This window comes from Eptatretus burgeri, unplaced genomic scaffold (assembly GCF_056783735.1).
Source record: "Eptatretus burgeri isolate ZD-2024b unplaced genomic scaffold, Ebu_testis_v1 Ebu_testis_scaffold_52, whole genome shotgun sequence".
In the NCBI taxonomy this organism is placed as follows: Eukaryota; Metazoa; Chordata; class Myxini; order Myxiniformes; family Myxinidae; genus Eptatretus; species Eptatretus burgeri.
The window spans coordinates 65,590-80,327 of NW_028222002.1; the positions used below are offsets into that span (position 1 = coordinate 65,590).

Below are 14,738 nucleotides of genomic sequence, written 5' to 3' on the forward strand. Positions count from 1 at the left end.
CTGCTTGGGCCGCACCGACGCTCTGCATAGAGTATGGTCCCAATGGATGGATGGATTGTCTCTACACTCCTCATCGCAGCTCCATGGTAACGATAACAAATATGAACATCTTCCTCTTCTTTTAACACAAATCGGGACTTGGTGAATGGCACATCCACAACGGATGGGGGAAAGGTGTTCACCTGAAATCAAGGTGCACGGTTTCAGGTCGTCGCGTTCACCTGGAAGAGCGACGGAGGTGCTGCGGCGCCTCGTTTGCGTCGGGACAGGGAAACCGTGCTCCGATCGTTCCTCGGGTACTCCGACCATGCCTCCGTCGATTTGGACGAGCACGTATAACAAACAATGCCAACGTCACAATTGGAAAACAAATAATTATTTCAAACCAACACCTTTCATTTCTCTCTTTATTTATTTATTTTAACACCCAAGAGTCTGAACATTTGAAGGTTGTTTGTAACAGCAGTGGATCAGCAGTTCATTAACCAACTCTGAAAACTTGGACACTTTGCTATGAATTCCAATTTTAAGGCCTTCTTGGCATCAGGAAGAAAGAAAAAAAAGGATGAAGAAGACAGAAGAGGAATAAGAAAGGCTCAAAGACTTTAAAAATATATTAAACACGACGTCAAAACAGGTGTTGGTGAAAAACGTTCAAACTGTTTACAGAGTCATGTGATCAGCAATGGAGACACTTTCTTGGCTTCACAGTTAACTGAACTCCAAACTTGCACAAAAAAGGTGGGCACAGATTGATTGGTAAGTTCGTGTAAACACCCGGGGCAAGTTGTTGGCCACACAAGACGTAGAGGGGTAGTGAGGAGGTGGTGGAGTGGTGGAGCGTCAATTACGATTCAGCCGACACGCACTTTGAGGGCTTCAATCACTTCACCTGTTTACACCTGGAGAAGCAAGGAAAACACCAGCAAGCACCCACTTTGATTCTGTTAATCAGCAGGAACCTTGAAGCTCGTTTAAAAGAGCTGATGACACAAGATGTTATAACACAAAGCGAGGGACGCCGTTTGGCCAAAATCATTTTCAGTCCCATCAACAAATTATATTGAAATTAATCTCAAGGAAATTGGCCCAAAAGGAGACCGTCCTCGGATGGCCCAGGTAATATGGCAGTACATGGTGGCCAAGCGCGTCTGGCTCCTTCTGAGCTGTTCATTTTGGTCCTTTCAGGGTAGACAATATACTTTCGCTGTTTGTATTTTTGAACAGGACTACTCTAACTGATCTAATTTCTTCAATTGCATCAGATTTTGAATATCACGCAGTCCGTGCCCCTGCTGGCAAGGTCAATGTTACACTGCGTTTGTGAGTGTTTGGGTTGCAGTAGTTAAAATCCAGGAATCTGATGGCTGTCAGGCCACACTAGATCTGTGACTTGCTGCAGGTATCATGTACACCTGTACTAACCTGTTTCATGGTCGGGTTGTCGGTGATTAAACTGTCTCCCCCATCAGGTTTCTGAGTGAGGAGGGTGTATGAATATGGACTGGACACCAAGCAGGATGAAGAACAAAGCCTGTCAAAGGGTGGAGGAGCTCCTTGTGAGCCAACCGTCATCCATATCTAGTGCCCAACTTTGTCTGCAGACGTCCTCCCGCAATTGGGTTATTGTTAATGAGGAGGTTGGTGGCAGGATTTGCACTCCGGCCACCGAAAAACAGTTCATTCCGCAAAACCCACAGATGTAAAGAAAACTGAAAACCCACTCCGTGGGAGTAACTCCTGTGCTGATGCCCTTGGCAGAGCAGCTCACCGGATGACGGGATTGGTGCAAAGCCTTCGGGACCCCCATTCCTTGATTGCAGGAGGAAAACCAAGGGGTAACATTCCCTGATCAGATTGCGGTGGTGTGTGGCTGAGTGGTGCCAAGGTGTCATCCACCAGATGGTGGTCTCCTTTGGTTAACCTGAGGCGGTCCCTTCGGGTGGATGCCTGGAATGTCCTGTCCCAAAGAGAGGATGATCAGCTGTCTCTGTTATCATCTGAGCTCAAGCGTTTAAACATCGGTATTGCAGCTCTCTCTGAGGTTCGGAGACCAGATTGCAGAGAGATCATGGCGGGTGGTTACACCTACTATTGGTCTGGTCGCTCTGATGGATACCATGCCCAAGGAGTTGTTGTAGCCGTGTCCAATAAGCTGACTCCAATGATAATTGAGGTAACACCGGTCAACGAGCGTATTATGAGACTAAGGATTCGTCACTCCTTAGGTGTCATTTCCCTGGTCTCTGTTTATGCTCCGACTGAAGCGAGTGATCTCACCGTGAAGGACACATTCTACGCCATGCTCGAGTCTGTGGTTGATCAGTGCCCCAGGCGAGATACTCTCGAGTCTTGGGGGATTTCAATGCATCGACTGGAACTGATAGGGATGGTTATGAGACGTGTGTTGGTCCCCATGGGTCTGGGAACCTGAATAGCACGAAGTTCCTTGACTTTGCAAGAAGTCATTGACTTCGGATGGCTGGTTCATGGTTTCAGCGCCCACAACCTCATCGCTGAACTTGGTATTCCAACGCTGGCGGTGTGGCAAAGGAGATTGACCATGTCCTCGTTGATGGTCGCTGAAGGATGATCCAGAACTGCAGGGTCCACCGAAGTGCTCAGTTCTTCAATACTGACCACCGGCTTGCGGCAACTCTGAAGTTGCACTTTAAATCCAGGAGGATGGTACCATCCCTGCCTAGGCTGGATGTTGGCAAGCTCAAGGATGAGAGGGTGGCTGAGGAGTTTGTGAACAAGATGAGTGGAGATTTGGGGGGTCTGAGTGCTTTGGCGGATCCTGAAGAGTTGTGGAGCGCCTTCAAGACCACCTTCCTTGATGTTGCCAGTGGATGTCTTGGAACTCACCCGAGGGTGAAGAAGAATTTTGTCACTCAAGGGACACTGAATACCATTGACCAGAGTCGCAGGGCCAGGCTGAATGGCAGAGCTGAACTGTTCAGGAACCTGAGGCGTAAACTGTACGTGCGCTAAGGGTTGACAGGAGGTCTATGTGCGAGGAATCTGTGAGGAGGTAGAGCATCACCTGTGGTCAAGTGATCTGTGGCATCCATGTTGAACTTCTCAAGGCTGGTGGAAATGCTGCACTCTCTGCTGGCTGGATATTCACGTTTCTGCTGGCTGGAAGGCAGAGGTCATTCGACGTCTGGGTCGGGCCTGGGGAGTCATGGATTCACTGGATCATGCGGTGTGGTGCTGCCGATACCTGTGCAGGAGGATGAGAGTCCGAGTCTTCAGTCTTCAGGTCTTGCAGTCTTAAATGTCCACCATGCTCCCATTCCTGACCTGACCCAGTGTGTGAATCTCTTGGTCATCCTGCCAGCCCACTTTCATTGAAGAACAGTACTTTTATTAAGACAATGTTTCTGTTTGTGTAACAACTGGGAGACATATTAATTTTGTTTCTTCAATAATTTGTTGTGATGCCAACGGTGGTTCCTGGTAAACATGTCAATAAATCAGGTCAAAAGAAAGAAAAAATAAGGGTGAGTAGACAACGAACATAAAATGTGTTTGTGATTTCAAGTCCACTTTATTTATTTATTTGTTTGCAGCCTGTAACTGCTTTGCTGCATCATTTTCTGGGGGTTCAGCTGCGTCGCTCATGCAATTCCCTCTGTTACCAGCACGATGGTACTCATTTTGTCGACTTCAAAAGGATGACAGATGGAGCAGTCAACCCACCTGATGTTATTTTACAACACGACAGGGGCTCAAACGCAAGTTCCTCGGATCTTGAACCTCAACCGTTAAGCCAACACCAGTTGGAGCCTCTGTCGCACCGTTCGATGGAGTCATCGAAGGTGGGACATCCTCACTCATTGCAGGCAGCGAGGGCTGTTCGAGGGAAGACCTGGAAGGCTGCATCTCCAACAACGGTGTCGTCACTGGATGAAGCACACACGTCAACAACACAGCACACGTGTCGACCTTCACCCATGGTCTATATCAGTAACTTTTAGAGGTCATCGAGGAAGATCGACATGGGTGAATATTAACTCTGTAAGTTTTAAAAGGTGTAAACCGTTTAAGCTTGTGGACTGTGAAGTTTATACTCACCGACAAGAAATAAGGCTGTGTGGGGTTAAGAGGGGGGGGGGTTCCCCATTTCACCATGAAGCCAAGACCTCATTTAACTGGAATATTTTGGTTTCATGTAATTTGAATGTTATTGTTGAGTTTACTAAATTAAATAATGTACATGTCTCAGTTACCTGGACGTTTGTACTGGTGTGCAGTGACATCACAATGTGCAGGTTACAATGGACAAAACAACTGGGTATCTGCCAAAGCGTCGAGGACAGCCAACTGACAGGTGAGAAGGTTGTGCAAGGCCTACCCCGTGATCTTTATCCATTTTGTAGACGATGCAGACAGTCAGTAGGAACAAGAAAACCAATATCGCAAGCATCATGAGGTACCAGCTGTGCTCCATCAAGTTGGTCATCCATGTGGACTTGTCTGCGGTTAAATACGGAGGGTCAGACAACAACATGGCTTTGCACAATCAGACATTGCAGTGTTCATGGAGGACTCACTCTACTTGTGGCTTGCTCTTCCGTTTTCATCATCTTAAAAGGTTCATCGACGTATCGATGATGTGGAATGACTTGACACTTGATGATCACGAGAGGCCTCATTTTGTCAAACCATCTTTAAGAGATGTTCCGAATCTATCAAGAAAACAATCATTGAGACAATTAGACCCAAAAGACCCTGACGACCTAAAAGACCCCAACGGCCATGGAGACCTTTAAATACCCAAAAGACCCCGAAGACCCAAAAATGCCCCAAAGACATGGAAGACTCAAAAGAACGAAAATACACCGAAGACACAAAAGACCACGAAGACACAAAAGACCTAAAATACCCAAAGGACCCACAGGACGCAAAAAAAAACAAAAGGGGGGACCCCGAACACTCAAAAGATTCAGAGGACCCAAAAGACGCAGAGCATCCAAAAGACCCCGAGGACAAAATACCTGGAGGACCCAAAAGACACAATGGGACGATCACAGACCCATGAAAATTCTGCATCATGTAAAATGTGATTAAGGTCCCTAACCCCCCCCCCCCCCACTCCAACACCCACACACAATCCCATGTCCATAACCCCCCTCCCAACTCTGACTTCTCTCTGCCCTCCCCCCACCACCACACCCAAACTCTGTGCACCCCTCCCCCATTTTTTTAATCCTCAAACCCCCTCTCAACCCAATGTCCTCAACTCCCCCTCCACTTTCTCGAAAGCCTCAAACCCCTCGATCCAAACTCTGTCCCCTCTCTGCCCTCCCTCCCCTAAGCCAACTTTGTCATCCCCCACCCCTTTCTTCTTCAAGTCCTCAACTGCCCTAAACCCCGTCCTCAATCACCCCACCCCCCACTCCCTTCCCAACGTCTCAATCTCCCTCTTACAACTCACCCACATGGACCCTCACCCACAACTCTGTCCTCCCTGTTTCTTCCTGTTTTTAACAACATGACACAAATATACACAGGGAACTTTGGCGCATGAGAAGGTCATTCGGCCTATCATGCCTGCGTTGTACAATATATTCACACCCTCCATAACCTCGCTCTTCCCACTTCCATGAAGTTCAATGTTGAGGGGAAAAAAAGTCAATATGGGTGAATAAAGGAGTTAGCTTTTGTTGTGTGATTTGGGAATAATAAAAACAAACAAATAATAAAACCATCACTCGAAAGCATCTGAAAATGCAAAGCTCGACCGCATCTGCTTTGTATTCGTACTTCTTCTTCTTCTTCCGTGTACTAAACATGACAAAAACAGGTCAAAAAAAGAAAAATACAATTACAGACGACCTTGACCTTTTGACCGAAAAAGCAATCGGCTTCAGCGATCCAATATGCAAACCTTTCTCAAATTTAAAGTCAATCAGATGGAAAATGAAGGATTTTGTGACCTCAAAACAATCAGCATCCTGCTTTTGATTGATGAACCAACTCAGTGCCCCGATATGCAAATCCTGTTGAAATTTCAGGTCAATCGGAAGAAAATTGATGACTCCATGCAACCTTGACCTTTTGATCTAAAAAAAAACAAAAAAAAACAAAAAAAAACAATCTACATCAAGCTTTTGATTGGTGGACCAACTCAGTGACCCGATATGCAAATTCTAAAAAATTCAGGTCAATCGGATGAAAATTGACGATTTTATGCGACGTTGTCCTTTGACCTTTTAACCAAATTATTAATTTGTCTTGTCCACATTCTCATCATCAAGCTTTGGTGAAAATTTAATGGCTGACGATGGGACCACGCGAAAGAAGAAGTTGAAAATTTGATAACAAAAGCAAAAATTTTGTGGGAGGGGGGGGAGTCACGGCCCGGACAGACACATGCACACACGATTATAAAACCCCGTCTCCCGCTCATTATCATCATGAAGATTATACTCACCACGTGCCGGTATCTCTGCAGTTTATCACGTGCTACTTGAAACTTCAAAGTATTTTTAAAACGAAGGAAAAAAACAAATCTCCATATCCCGGAGTGGGTCCATTTTGGCAATTTAAATATCGATCAGGATTTATTACATTAATCCGCATGTTAAATGGGAAAGCAAATCAGGAAGGAAGCCATTGTTGGGAACGGCTCTGGTTATGCCTGCTTCGTTCGCAGAATAATGTTTGCATTTGCTGTAGAGTTCTTTCTTTTTACAACAGTGTGGCTTGGAGCGATAATTTCAGTGCAATCACGGTCTGCTGGCTTATCAAAGAGAAAAGAGGAGGGTGTATAATGCGAAATTTCACAAAAGGTTCTGTGACAAGGTGGAGAGCTTGCTGTGAAACCTCGACTCAGATTCTGCAATCGGTGCAGACGGCATCAGCCCACGTGTCCTAAAAACCTGCTCCTCTGCTATTGCTCACCCTCTCTCTGTTCTATTCACCCTCTCATTTGCACAAGGTCATCTGCCATCTGTTTGGAAATCAGCAAACATCACTGCCCTGCATAAAAAGGTGCAAAAACAGATCCCTGAAACTACAGACCAATCAGCCTTCTCCCAATCATCAGCAAGGTGATGGAATCCATCATCGCTTCAGACATTAAATCCTTCCTCTTCTCCAATGGTCTGATTTCCGATCATCAATTTGGTTTCAGACCAGGTCACTCTACCCTGGATATGCTGCTTCTGCTCTCCCAACAAAGGATGGAGGTCCTCAATGCCAGACATGAGATGAGAGCCATATCCCGAGACATATCGCGTGCTTTTGACACGGCCTGGCAACCTGCCCTGCTCACCAAACTCTCTTCCCATGGTATCCAAGGACATCTCCACTCATGGCTCGCAGACTTCCTCTCCTGTCGCAGTCGTCGTGTGGCCGTAAATGGAGTTCTTTCATCCCCTCTTCCTGTCCAGGCCGGAGTTCCTCAAGGTAGCGTTCTGGGCCCTGTTCCTTTTCTGGTTTTCATCAATGATCTCTCAGACTCTCTGGAAAATCCTCCATCTCTTTGCTGATGACTCCCACCCTCCGTCGTACCATCTGTCATCCCTCAGACCGGCAAGCAGCAGCTTCTTCACTCACTGCAGATCTGGGTAAAATCACAAACTGGTCCAACACGTGGAACATGTCTTTCAATCCGGACCAATCTCACACTCTCACTATGTCTCTTCGAAAGGACCATTTGGAAAAAAAACCCCCATCCAGTTTCTCAACAATCCTCTGGAAGAAGTCCTTTCTTTCAAGCTTCTGGGTCTCACTACCTGTCATGATCTTTCCTGGGAAAGCCACATTTCCAACCTGGCCTCCAAAGCCAGTCGCCAACTGGGAATCCTCCGTCGTGCAAAGTCCTTCCTCAGCCCACCTGAACTCCTGACCACTTACAAAGCTTTCATCCGCAACCTGATGGAGTGCTGCTCTCCCCTCTGGGCTTCACACTGTGGTCTAGTCTCCTGCCTCTCACCTTTCTCGGCTTCACACTGTGGAAACCAAGGCATGTATGATCATTGGCATCTCCCGCGGTGAGGCTGTCTTTGGGTCTCTCAAAGCAGGCTGGTCGGTGGTCTTTCTGTCTTCTTCCGTCTCCTCTCCAGTCTCGCCCCCCACGTCCCCCTGCTCTCTCTGCGATTTGTCCCCACCATATTTCCGCGGGGCGCTCAAGGTCCACCAACAACCCCCTTCTGGTAAAACTACCAAAATCACGAATCACTGCTCACCTTCACTCTTTCATTCCTCTTTTTCCCGCTTTTGGAATAAACTCCCTCACTCTGTTCAATCCCATTCTTCCCTCCAGATCTTCAAAACAGCTGTTCACCACCACCTCATATCTTTTCTACCCCCGTTAATCCACACCAAACCCACCTCCTTCAAATTCCCTGCTTTCCTTCCTTGAAAGTCCCTGTCATGTCCATCTTGTTTACCCCGTGTTCCCCACCCTATCCGTCTCCCTTCCACAGATCTAATGTCTGTGTTCCCCACTGTTTTGTCCTTCTCATTCCCGCACCTCTTGTCTCATGGCCCCCTTGCTCTGTGTTGTGTGTTAGCTCTCATACGAGCCTCGACAATGTATACAAAAAAAGAAGTTGAGGGAGGTGGGGAAGAGGGAAGGTCGGTGGATTCTGATTTCATAGCCGGGTCACAAACCTTCATTTGGATTGAACTGTGTGTTGTTCAGCAATCCTCCAGTTGTGTTGAGCTGCTGCGTAAAGCTTGAAGACCCTTCAGTTGTGTAGAATTGCCTCGTAATGTTAAGAGACCCTCTCGTTGTGTTGAACTGCTGTGTGGTGCTGGGAGTCCCTCCAGTTGTGTTGTACTGCTGTGTGGTGCTGGAAGACACTCCAGTTGTGGGGAACTGCTGTGTGGTGCTGGGAGGCCCTCCAGTTGTGTTGTACTGCTGTGTGGTGCTGGAAGACACTCCAGTTGTGGGGACCTGCTGTGTGGTGCTGAGAGTCCCTCCAGTTGTGTTGTGTTGCTGCGTGATGCTGGGAGGCCCTCCAGTTGTGGGGACCTGCTTTGTGGTGCTGGGAGGCCCTCCAGTTGTGTTGTACTGCTGTGTGGTGCTGGAAGACACTCCAGTTGTGGGGAACTGCTGTGTGGTGCTGAGAGGCCCTCCAGTTGTGTTGTGTTGCTGCGTGATGCTGGGAGGCCCTCCAGTTGTGTGCAACTGCTGAATGGTGGTAGGAGGCCCTCCAGTTGTGTTATACTGCTGTGTGGTGCTGGTAGACCCTCCAGTTGTGGGGGACTGCTGTGTGGTGCTGGTAGACCCTCCAGTTGTGGGGGACTGCTGTGTGGTGCTGGTAGACCCTCCAGTTGTGTTGGACTGCTGTGTGGTGCTGAAAGGCCCTCCAGTTGTATTGTACTGCTGCGTGATACTGGGAGGCCCTCCAGTTGTGTGGAACTGCTGCATCGTGGTGGTTTGTCCTCCAGTTGTGTTGGATGGATGTGTGGTACTGAGAGGCCCTCCAGCTATGTGAAACTGCTGCCGACTGCTGGGAGGCACTTGATCCTTGCTGGTGTCGGCCTGCACAGTGCGGTTGTCGATGCTGTTCGGTCGCAGGTTTGGAAGCATTCTTTTCAAACCTGGCCCAAGAAAGAACACAATGTTCGGTGTTAAATTGGCCTCAACACCACAGAGCCAAGACAGCACCTCAGGTGGCCAAGGAGGGATGACAAGAACACTTAAAATTTTTACTTTAAATTTAATGGCAACAAGATGCTCAACATCTTCTGCAGCGTGTTGTGAGAAAAATAAATAAAAGCACAGTCAAGCAAAACAAGAGCGGCCCGTTTCCAAAGTGTCAATTATTATCGGTGACCCACAGAGTTCTTAGGTCCTTAATTCAAGTCCTTCTGTTGCCATTGGAAGCATCTACCAGTGGTGGTGTCAGTGCAGGGCATGAAAAGGAGCATGGAACAACAAGCGCATCATCGATCGTGTCTTCGATCCAGGTTAGCATCCGGGTGTTTTTTACTGGGGTTGTGTGCTTGAAACAGAGAGGTCTTGAGCTCGGCTCACGGAGGAGTGAAACGGCAATGGACAGTAGGTTCAAAACTACCAAAGGGTATGGGGTGGATCAACATACAAAATGAGGAAGACCCGGTGTGTGTTTGCGTGTTTGTTTGTTTGTCTGTTTGTTTGTTTGTCGCGTTACTCCGCCTACAGTTCTGGGCCAATGACATCTCCACTTGCTACACATGATCAGCGTGACCCCAATTTGGGGTGTTTTAATTTATTTATCTTGGGGGAGTATGTGGGGTGGGGGGGGGACACAAATCCTCCATGTAAATGTGTATCATGTTCCTGTCCCCACATTTTCCAGTGAAGTGAGGTGTTTTGAATTACAGAGCAGGAAGTCGTTTGAATTACACATTTGAATAAGGATAATAAAATAACCATGCCGTATCAGCATCATTTATTGTTGAGCGACGAGCGAGTTGAAATAATTGTTGTGGGAATGACTCATAGGGGTTAATAAATGCTTCATATGGCGTAGTAATTTCTTTAATAACTGTTTAAGCGTAGAAGTAACTAAATGTGATATTTGATATACGCCGCTATTTTTGTGGGACAGATGAAGTCCACCTCCCCTATTATCTGTGTCTAAAACCTGCCATCCCTTCTGACCTTTTATTTGATGTGTAAACCTTTGGAATCTGTCTTAAATGTTTCTTTTTAGCGCTCGGCCTGGTCATGGAGCGCAAGGCTCGGCGGGAAAATAGTGATCCGGGCTGCTCGGCAGAAGAGGGAGAGGGACCGCCTGGATGACAAGGACCGAATGGGCAGTCCCTCGCCCTCGTAAAGTATAGCCATTATTATATTCCCTCCCGGTGCCATTGTTTTTAAAAAGCACGGTCTCGGGTGAATTCTGTTTGTCCTGGTGGCTTCGTTTGATGGTTTTTAATAAGTCCCATTAAGGGTTGATTTGTCATGGTCGCTAAATCAAAATAAAGACCAATTACTGCACCGTCGTCCCAAGAAGGAAGCCAGACATAACAACACACACACACACAAACATACAAACAAACACACATATATAAACACACAAACACAGATACATTATGTACTGGTAAGTACTTACAAAAGCTATTTTATTTTAAGTTATAACCTTAACTTATAGGCGACTGTCTGATTTACCAGCTGCCCGGATCATCAGCTGGGCACCGTTTATCATCGAGGTTTCGATCCTTTCAGCCCAGTTTCAGATGACCGAGGTCACGTGACCTTCAGGTTTGCTCATTCTAATTAAATCGAGGCACGTGATACCTGTCAGCACGACACTCGCCCAATTTGGAGATGTTAATCTGCACGGTAATGTGGCTCTGGAAGAGAGAATCCGGCAGAGGGTCTTCAAAATGGGTGACTGTCGCGGTTACTTTTTCATGACTCGGGAAATTAATATGGGAAGGGATGTGGGAAGACACGTGCTGGTGGTGGTGGTGCACCGCCTGCTTGAAGTCCTGGAGGTACGTATGAGTGACGTTGAAGAGCCTCAACAAGGAGGTCCCACAAAGATTAATTAATTATTGACAACTCGTATGTCATTTAATGTCACGAAGGCCAGCAGCCAGTGCAGCAACACACAATGTTCGATGCAGCAAGACATTGGAAATTGATACTCACGGTTTATTGGAACGTCCAAGAGACTCGGCTCACAGGCAACCAAGTTCAGAACGATGAAGAGGTACGTGAAGAGGTATATGAAGCGGTATGGCAGAAACTTTACTTGGAAAGGCATTTTCACCGTAACGCCGGAGGCTCGGGGTCCACAGGTCCTGCAGGGCATTGGGAAACATGATGAAAAACAAGGATAAAAAGACACAAGATGTCATCGCCCCCCATAGTTTTTGTAAATTTAGTAAATGGAGTTAAAGGGCCAGCCCATATTTACAAGATTTATGTGTATGCCAAACTGACTTGAGTGGTCATGTGACACGGAAGATCTCCTTCAATTGGGATATTCAATCATGAATATTAATGACTCGCAAATACATCCCGTCGCTTCACTGACGGGAATATTAAGATTGGGGGGGGGGGGGGAGGGGGTAGTGGGAGTAACGGGAACGAGGAGGGGTGGGGAAACAAGTAAGGGGTGGGTGAGCGAACGAGGAAATGGGGGAGAGCGAGGAAGGGGGTGAGAGAGAGGAAGGAGGGAGAGCGAGGCCTCACCACATGTCACCATACACCCAGAGAGGGGGGAGGGAGCGAGGAGGATGGAGGATGGTGATGGTGGTGAGGTGAGGAAGGCAGTGTTCTGGACATACATTTGATCGGGGGACTTCTGCCGACATTAGTACAGGATTGAACGGAATTGGGTATATTAAAACCGCACGTTCAAACGGGTCACACACCAAACAACACCAGGACACTGCCCAGAGATGTCCGTGGGGGGTGGAGGGCCTTTGGGAGGACGTAAGTTGTTAGGGAAGGGAAGGGAAGGCAGGGCATTTTCCTTCAACCGTCAAAAAAGCAGCGCCAGTGTTCATGTCTTGATTTAATTCCACCAAAAAAAAAAAACCTTTAATTTGTCCAATTCACATATTCTTTGAGACCCCTTCCTCTCCTCGACTTCCGGAGAGTTGCATGATGGTGGAAGGGGTTAAGGAGGAGGATATCGTAAAGGGAAGGGAGGCAGAATGAGAGGAGGGAAGGGAAGGCAGCCAGAGGGGAAGGGAAGGAAGCGTGAGGGGAGGGAAGGCAGAGCAAGGGGAGGGTAAGGCAGCGTGAGGGAATGGGGCGGCAGCGTACCGTGGCGTTACCGTGGCGATAAAACACACACCAACTGTAATGTATATCTTTATAACCGCCGCGTTCTATATAAAACCACGTGGGAGAATTTAAAAATTAAAACGTATGCTATCTATTTGACGAAGGCCTGCCTGCATTGCATGCCCCCCTTTTCCCCCACATGCCGCGTTCCTCCAACCTCCTCGCTGTCCATGCTAACCGTGCACGTACTCCGGTGATATACTCATCCTTTCACTCGCAGACATGCACGGATTTCCCCACACCCACACTGCACGGTGGAATGTCCCACGTGGCTTCGATACCGCAGCACGTCCGCTCCCCACGTGGCTTCGATACCGCAGCGCGTCCGCTCCCCACGTGGTTTCGATACCGCAGCGCGTCCGCTCCCCACGTGGTTTCGACACTGCAGCACGTTCATTCACTGTTTACTGACGTCATGTATCATATTCACCGTTTACTGACGTCATGTATCATATTCACCGTTCACTGACGTCATGTATCATATTCACCGTTCACTGACGTCATGTATCATATTCACCGTTTACTGACGTCATGTATCATATTCACCGTTTACTGACGTCATGTATCATATTCACTGTTTACTGACGTCATGTATCATATTCACTGTTTACTGACGTCATGTATCATATTCACTGTTTACTGACGTCATGTATCATCTTCACCGTTTACTGACGTCATGTATCATATTCACTGTTTACTGACGTCATGTATCATATTCACCGTTTACTGACGTCATGTATCATATTCACTGTTCACTGACGTCATGTATCATATTCACTGTTTACTGACGTCATGTATCATATTCACCGTTTACTGACGTCATGTATTAACAAATAATCACATTCATTGTTTATTAATAATCGCATTCACTGAACATTCACTGAACCGTGTGTTCCTTCGCTCGTGTTCATTAAAAAACCAAAACATCAAACGCCGTCGAACTCGAGTCGTAATGGAGCAAAAACCAAAGCAACAACGAGGCAAACTCGAGGATTCTTAATCATTCTTAACCATCATGTTCATTCTTACATCTTTCAGACCGAGTTCATTGTTGAAGTTGTAACAAATCGCCAACTGGATGAACAAAGAGAACTGCAGTCTTATTTAGTAAGAGGCCGAAAATATTCTCTACAATCCATTATTCCCACATTCAGTGCGGCGAATCCACGGAGGCCTTGTTTATTATTAGGCCTTAGGCCTGAGGCCTGAGGCCTCCACACGCTCACGCGTCGTGTTGACGGCCAACAAAATGGCGGCCACGCTCCACGCAGCCGCTTCGGTCCATTGAGCTCAATTGATCGGCTTTTGTTCGCGCTCTCGTGTCCGCATCGCCTCAATGATCCCTTCTGAAACTCTCCTTCGGGGAGTTTTCTTCAGCATCCGTTCGCTCCCCGTCATTCCTCGTTGAAGCCTCACTCGATTTACCACACAGCGGCTTCGGAATCTTCTTCTTCTTCTTCACGTAAATGATCCGTGCATTTCTCAGAACTACGGAGATCTACATATCGCACACATCCGGGCAGACATGAATGAAAGGTGAAAGGTGGGAGGGATTGAGCTTCTGTGAAATATTTCATTATCGACGTGGGAGCAGATTTTACAGATATCATGTAATAATAATCTCAAAAATAAATGTTATTTTCTGTCTGTCCGTCTGCTTGACTTTGTGTAACACCAAGCGCGACAAAACTACTCCGTAGGGAGGCAAACGAGTGGGGTGGGAGAGGGAAAGGGATGGCAGGAGGGACCCGGCGTTGCCTGGCAACGGCAGGCCGGGTACCCCTACCAGCAGGATTACAACAATACAGTACGGTACTAAAAATAGATTAAAAATCAAATTTAAACCTTCAACACTCCAGGATATTTCATCGTTTATAGATTGTTTAAAAGGTTTTTGTAAAATTTGGGTTTATCACCTGGATCGTTGTCGAACTTTGGCGTTTCGTTTCCAGGTCGTACCTGGCTCGGTATCCTCCGTAACCTGCTC

At 47.2% G+C, this 14,738-nt stretch overlaps 1 protein-coding gene across 6 annotated transcripts; it reads right to left on the minus strand.

Moving 5' to 3' along the window:
* Window positions 1-393: 393 nt before the first annotated feature.
* LOC147007674 (uncharacterized) lies at window positions 394-14,232 on the minus strand. Of its 6 annotated transcripts, none has more exons than XR_015053988.1 (6): window positions 13,978-14,231; window positions 11,606-11,757; window positions 8,629-9,564; window positions 4,361-4,482; window positions 3,706-3,908; window positions 394-902 (listed from the first exon to the last, which is right to left on the minus strand). XR_015053988.1 is itself a non-coding variant. In XM_085866607.1 (6 exons), exons 2-6 carry the CDS (start codon window positions 12,973-12,975, stop codon window positions 3,906-3,908), a joined length of 1,248 nt encoding a protein of 415 aa, XP_085722733.1. In that variant the 5' UTR covers window positions 12,976-13,133; window positions 13,978-14,231; the 3' UTR covers window positions 394-3,905. The 6 variants fall into 6 exon arrangements, 5 of the variants coding, with proteins under 5 accessions (XP_085722733.1, XP_085722735.1, XP_085722732.1 ...); XM_085866607.1 differs by adding an exon at window positions 12,941-13,133 and having other exon boundaries at window positions 394-3,908; XM_085866609.1 differs by adding an exon at window positions 12,998-13,133 and having other exon boundaries at window positions 394-3,908; window positions 13,781-14,231.
* Window positions 14,233-14,738: the final 506 nt, after the last annotated feature.

Bases quoted from the DNA above. Each gene is read 5' to 3' on its own strand.
- LOC147007674 (XM_085866605.1), bottom strand. From the start codon at position 14,036: ATGGACCGAAGCGGCTGCGTGGAGCGTGGCCGCCATTTTGTTGGCCGT. The intron at 11,758-13,977 runs GTGAGCGTGTGG...AATGCCCTGCAG, and splicing joins GTTGGCCGTCAACACGACGC to GACCTGTGGACCCCGAGCCT. The intron at 4,483-8,628 runs GTTTGTGACCCG...ATTTAACCGCAG, and splicing joins ACAGTTCAATCCAAATGAAG to ACAAGTCCACATGGATGACC.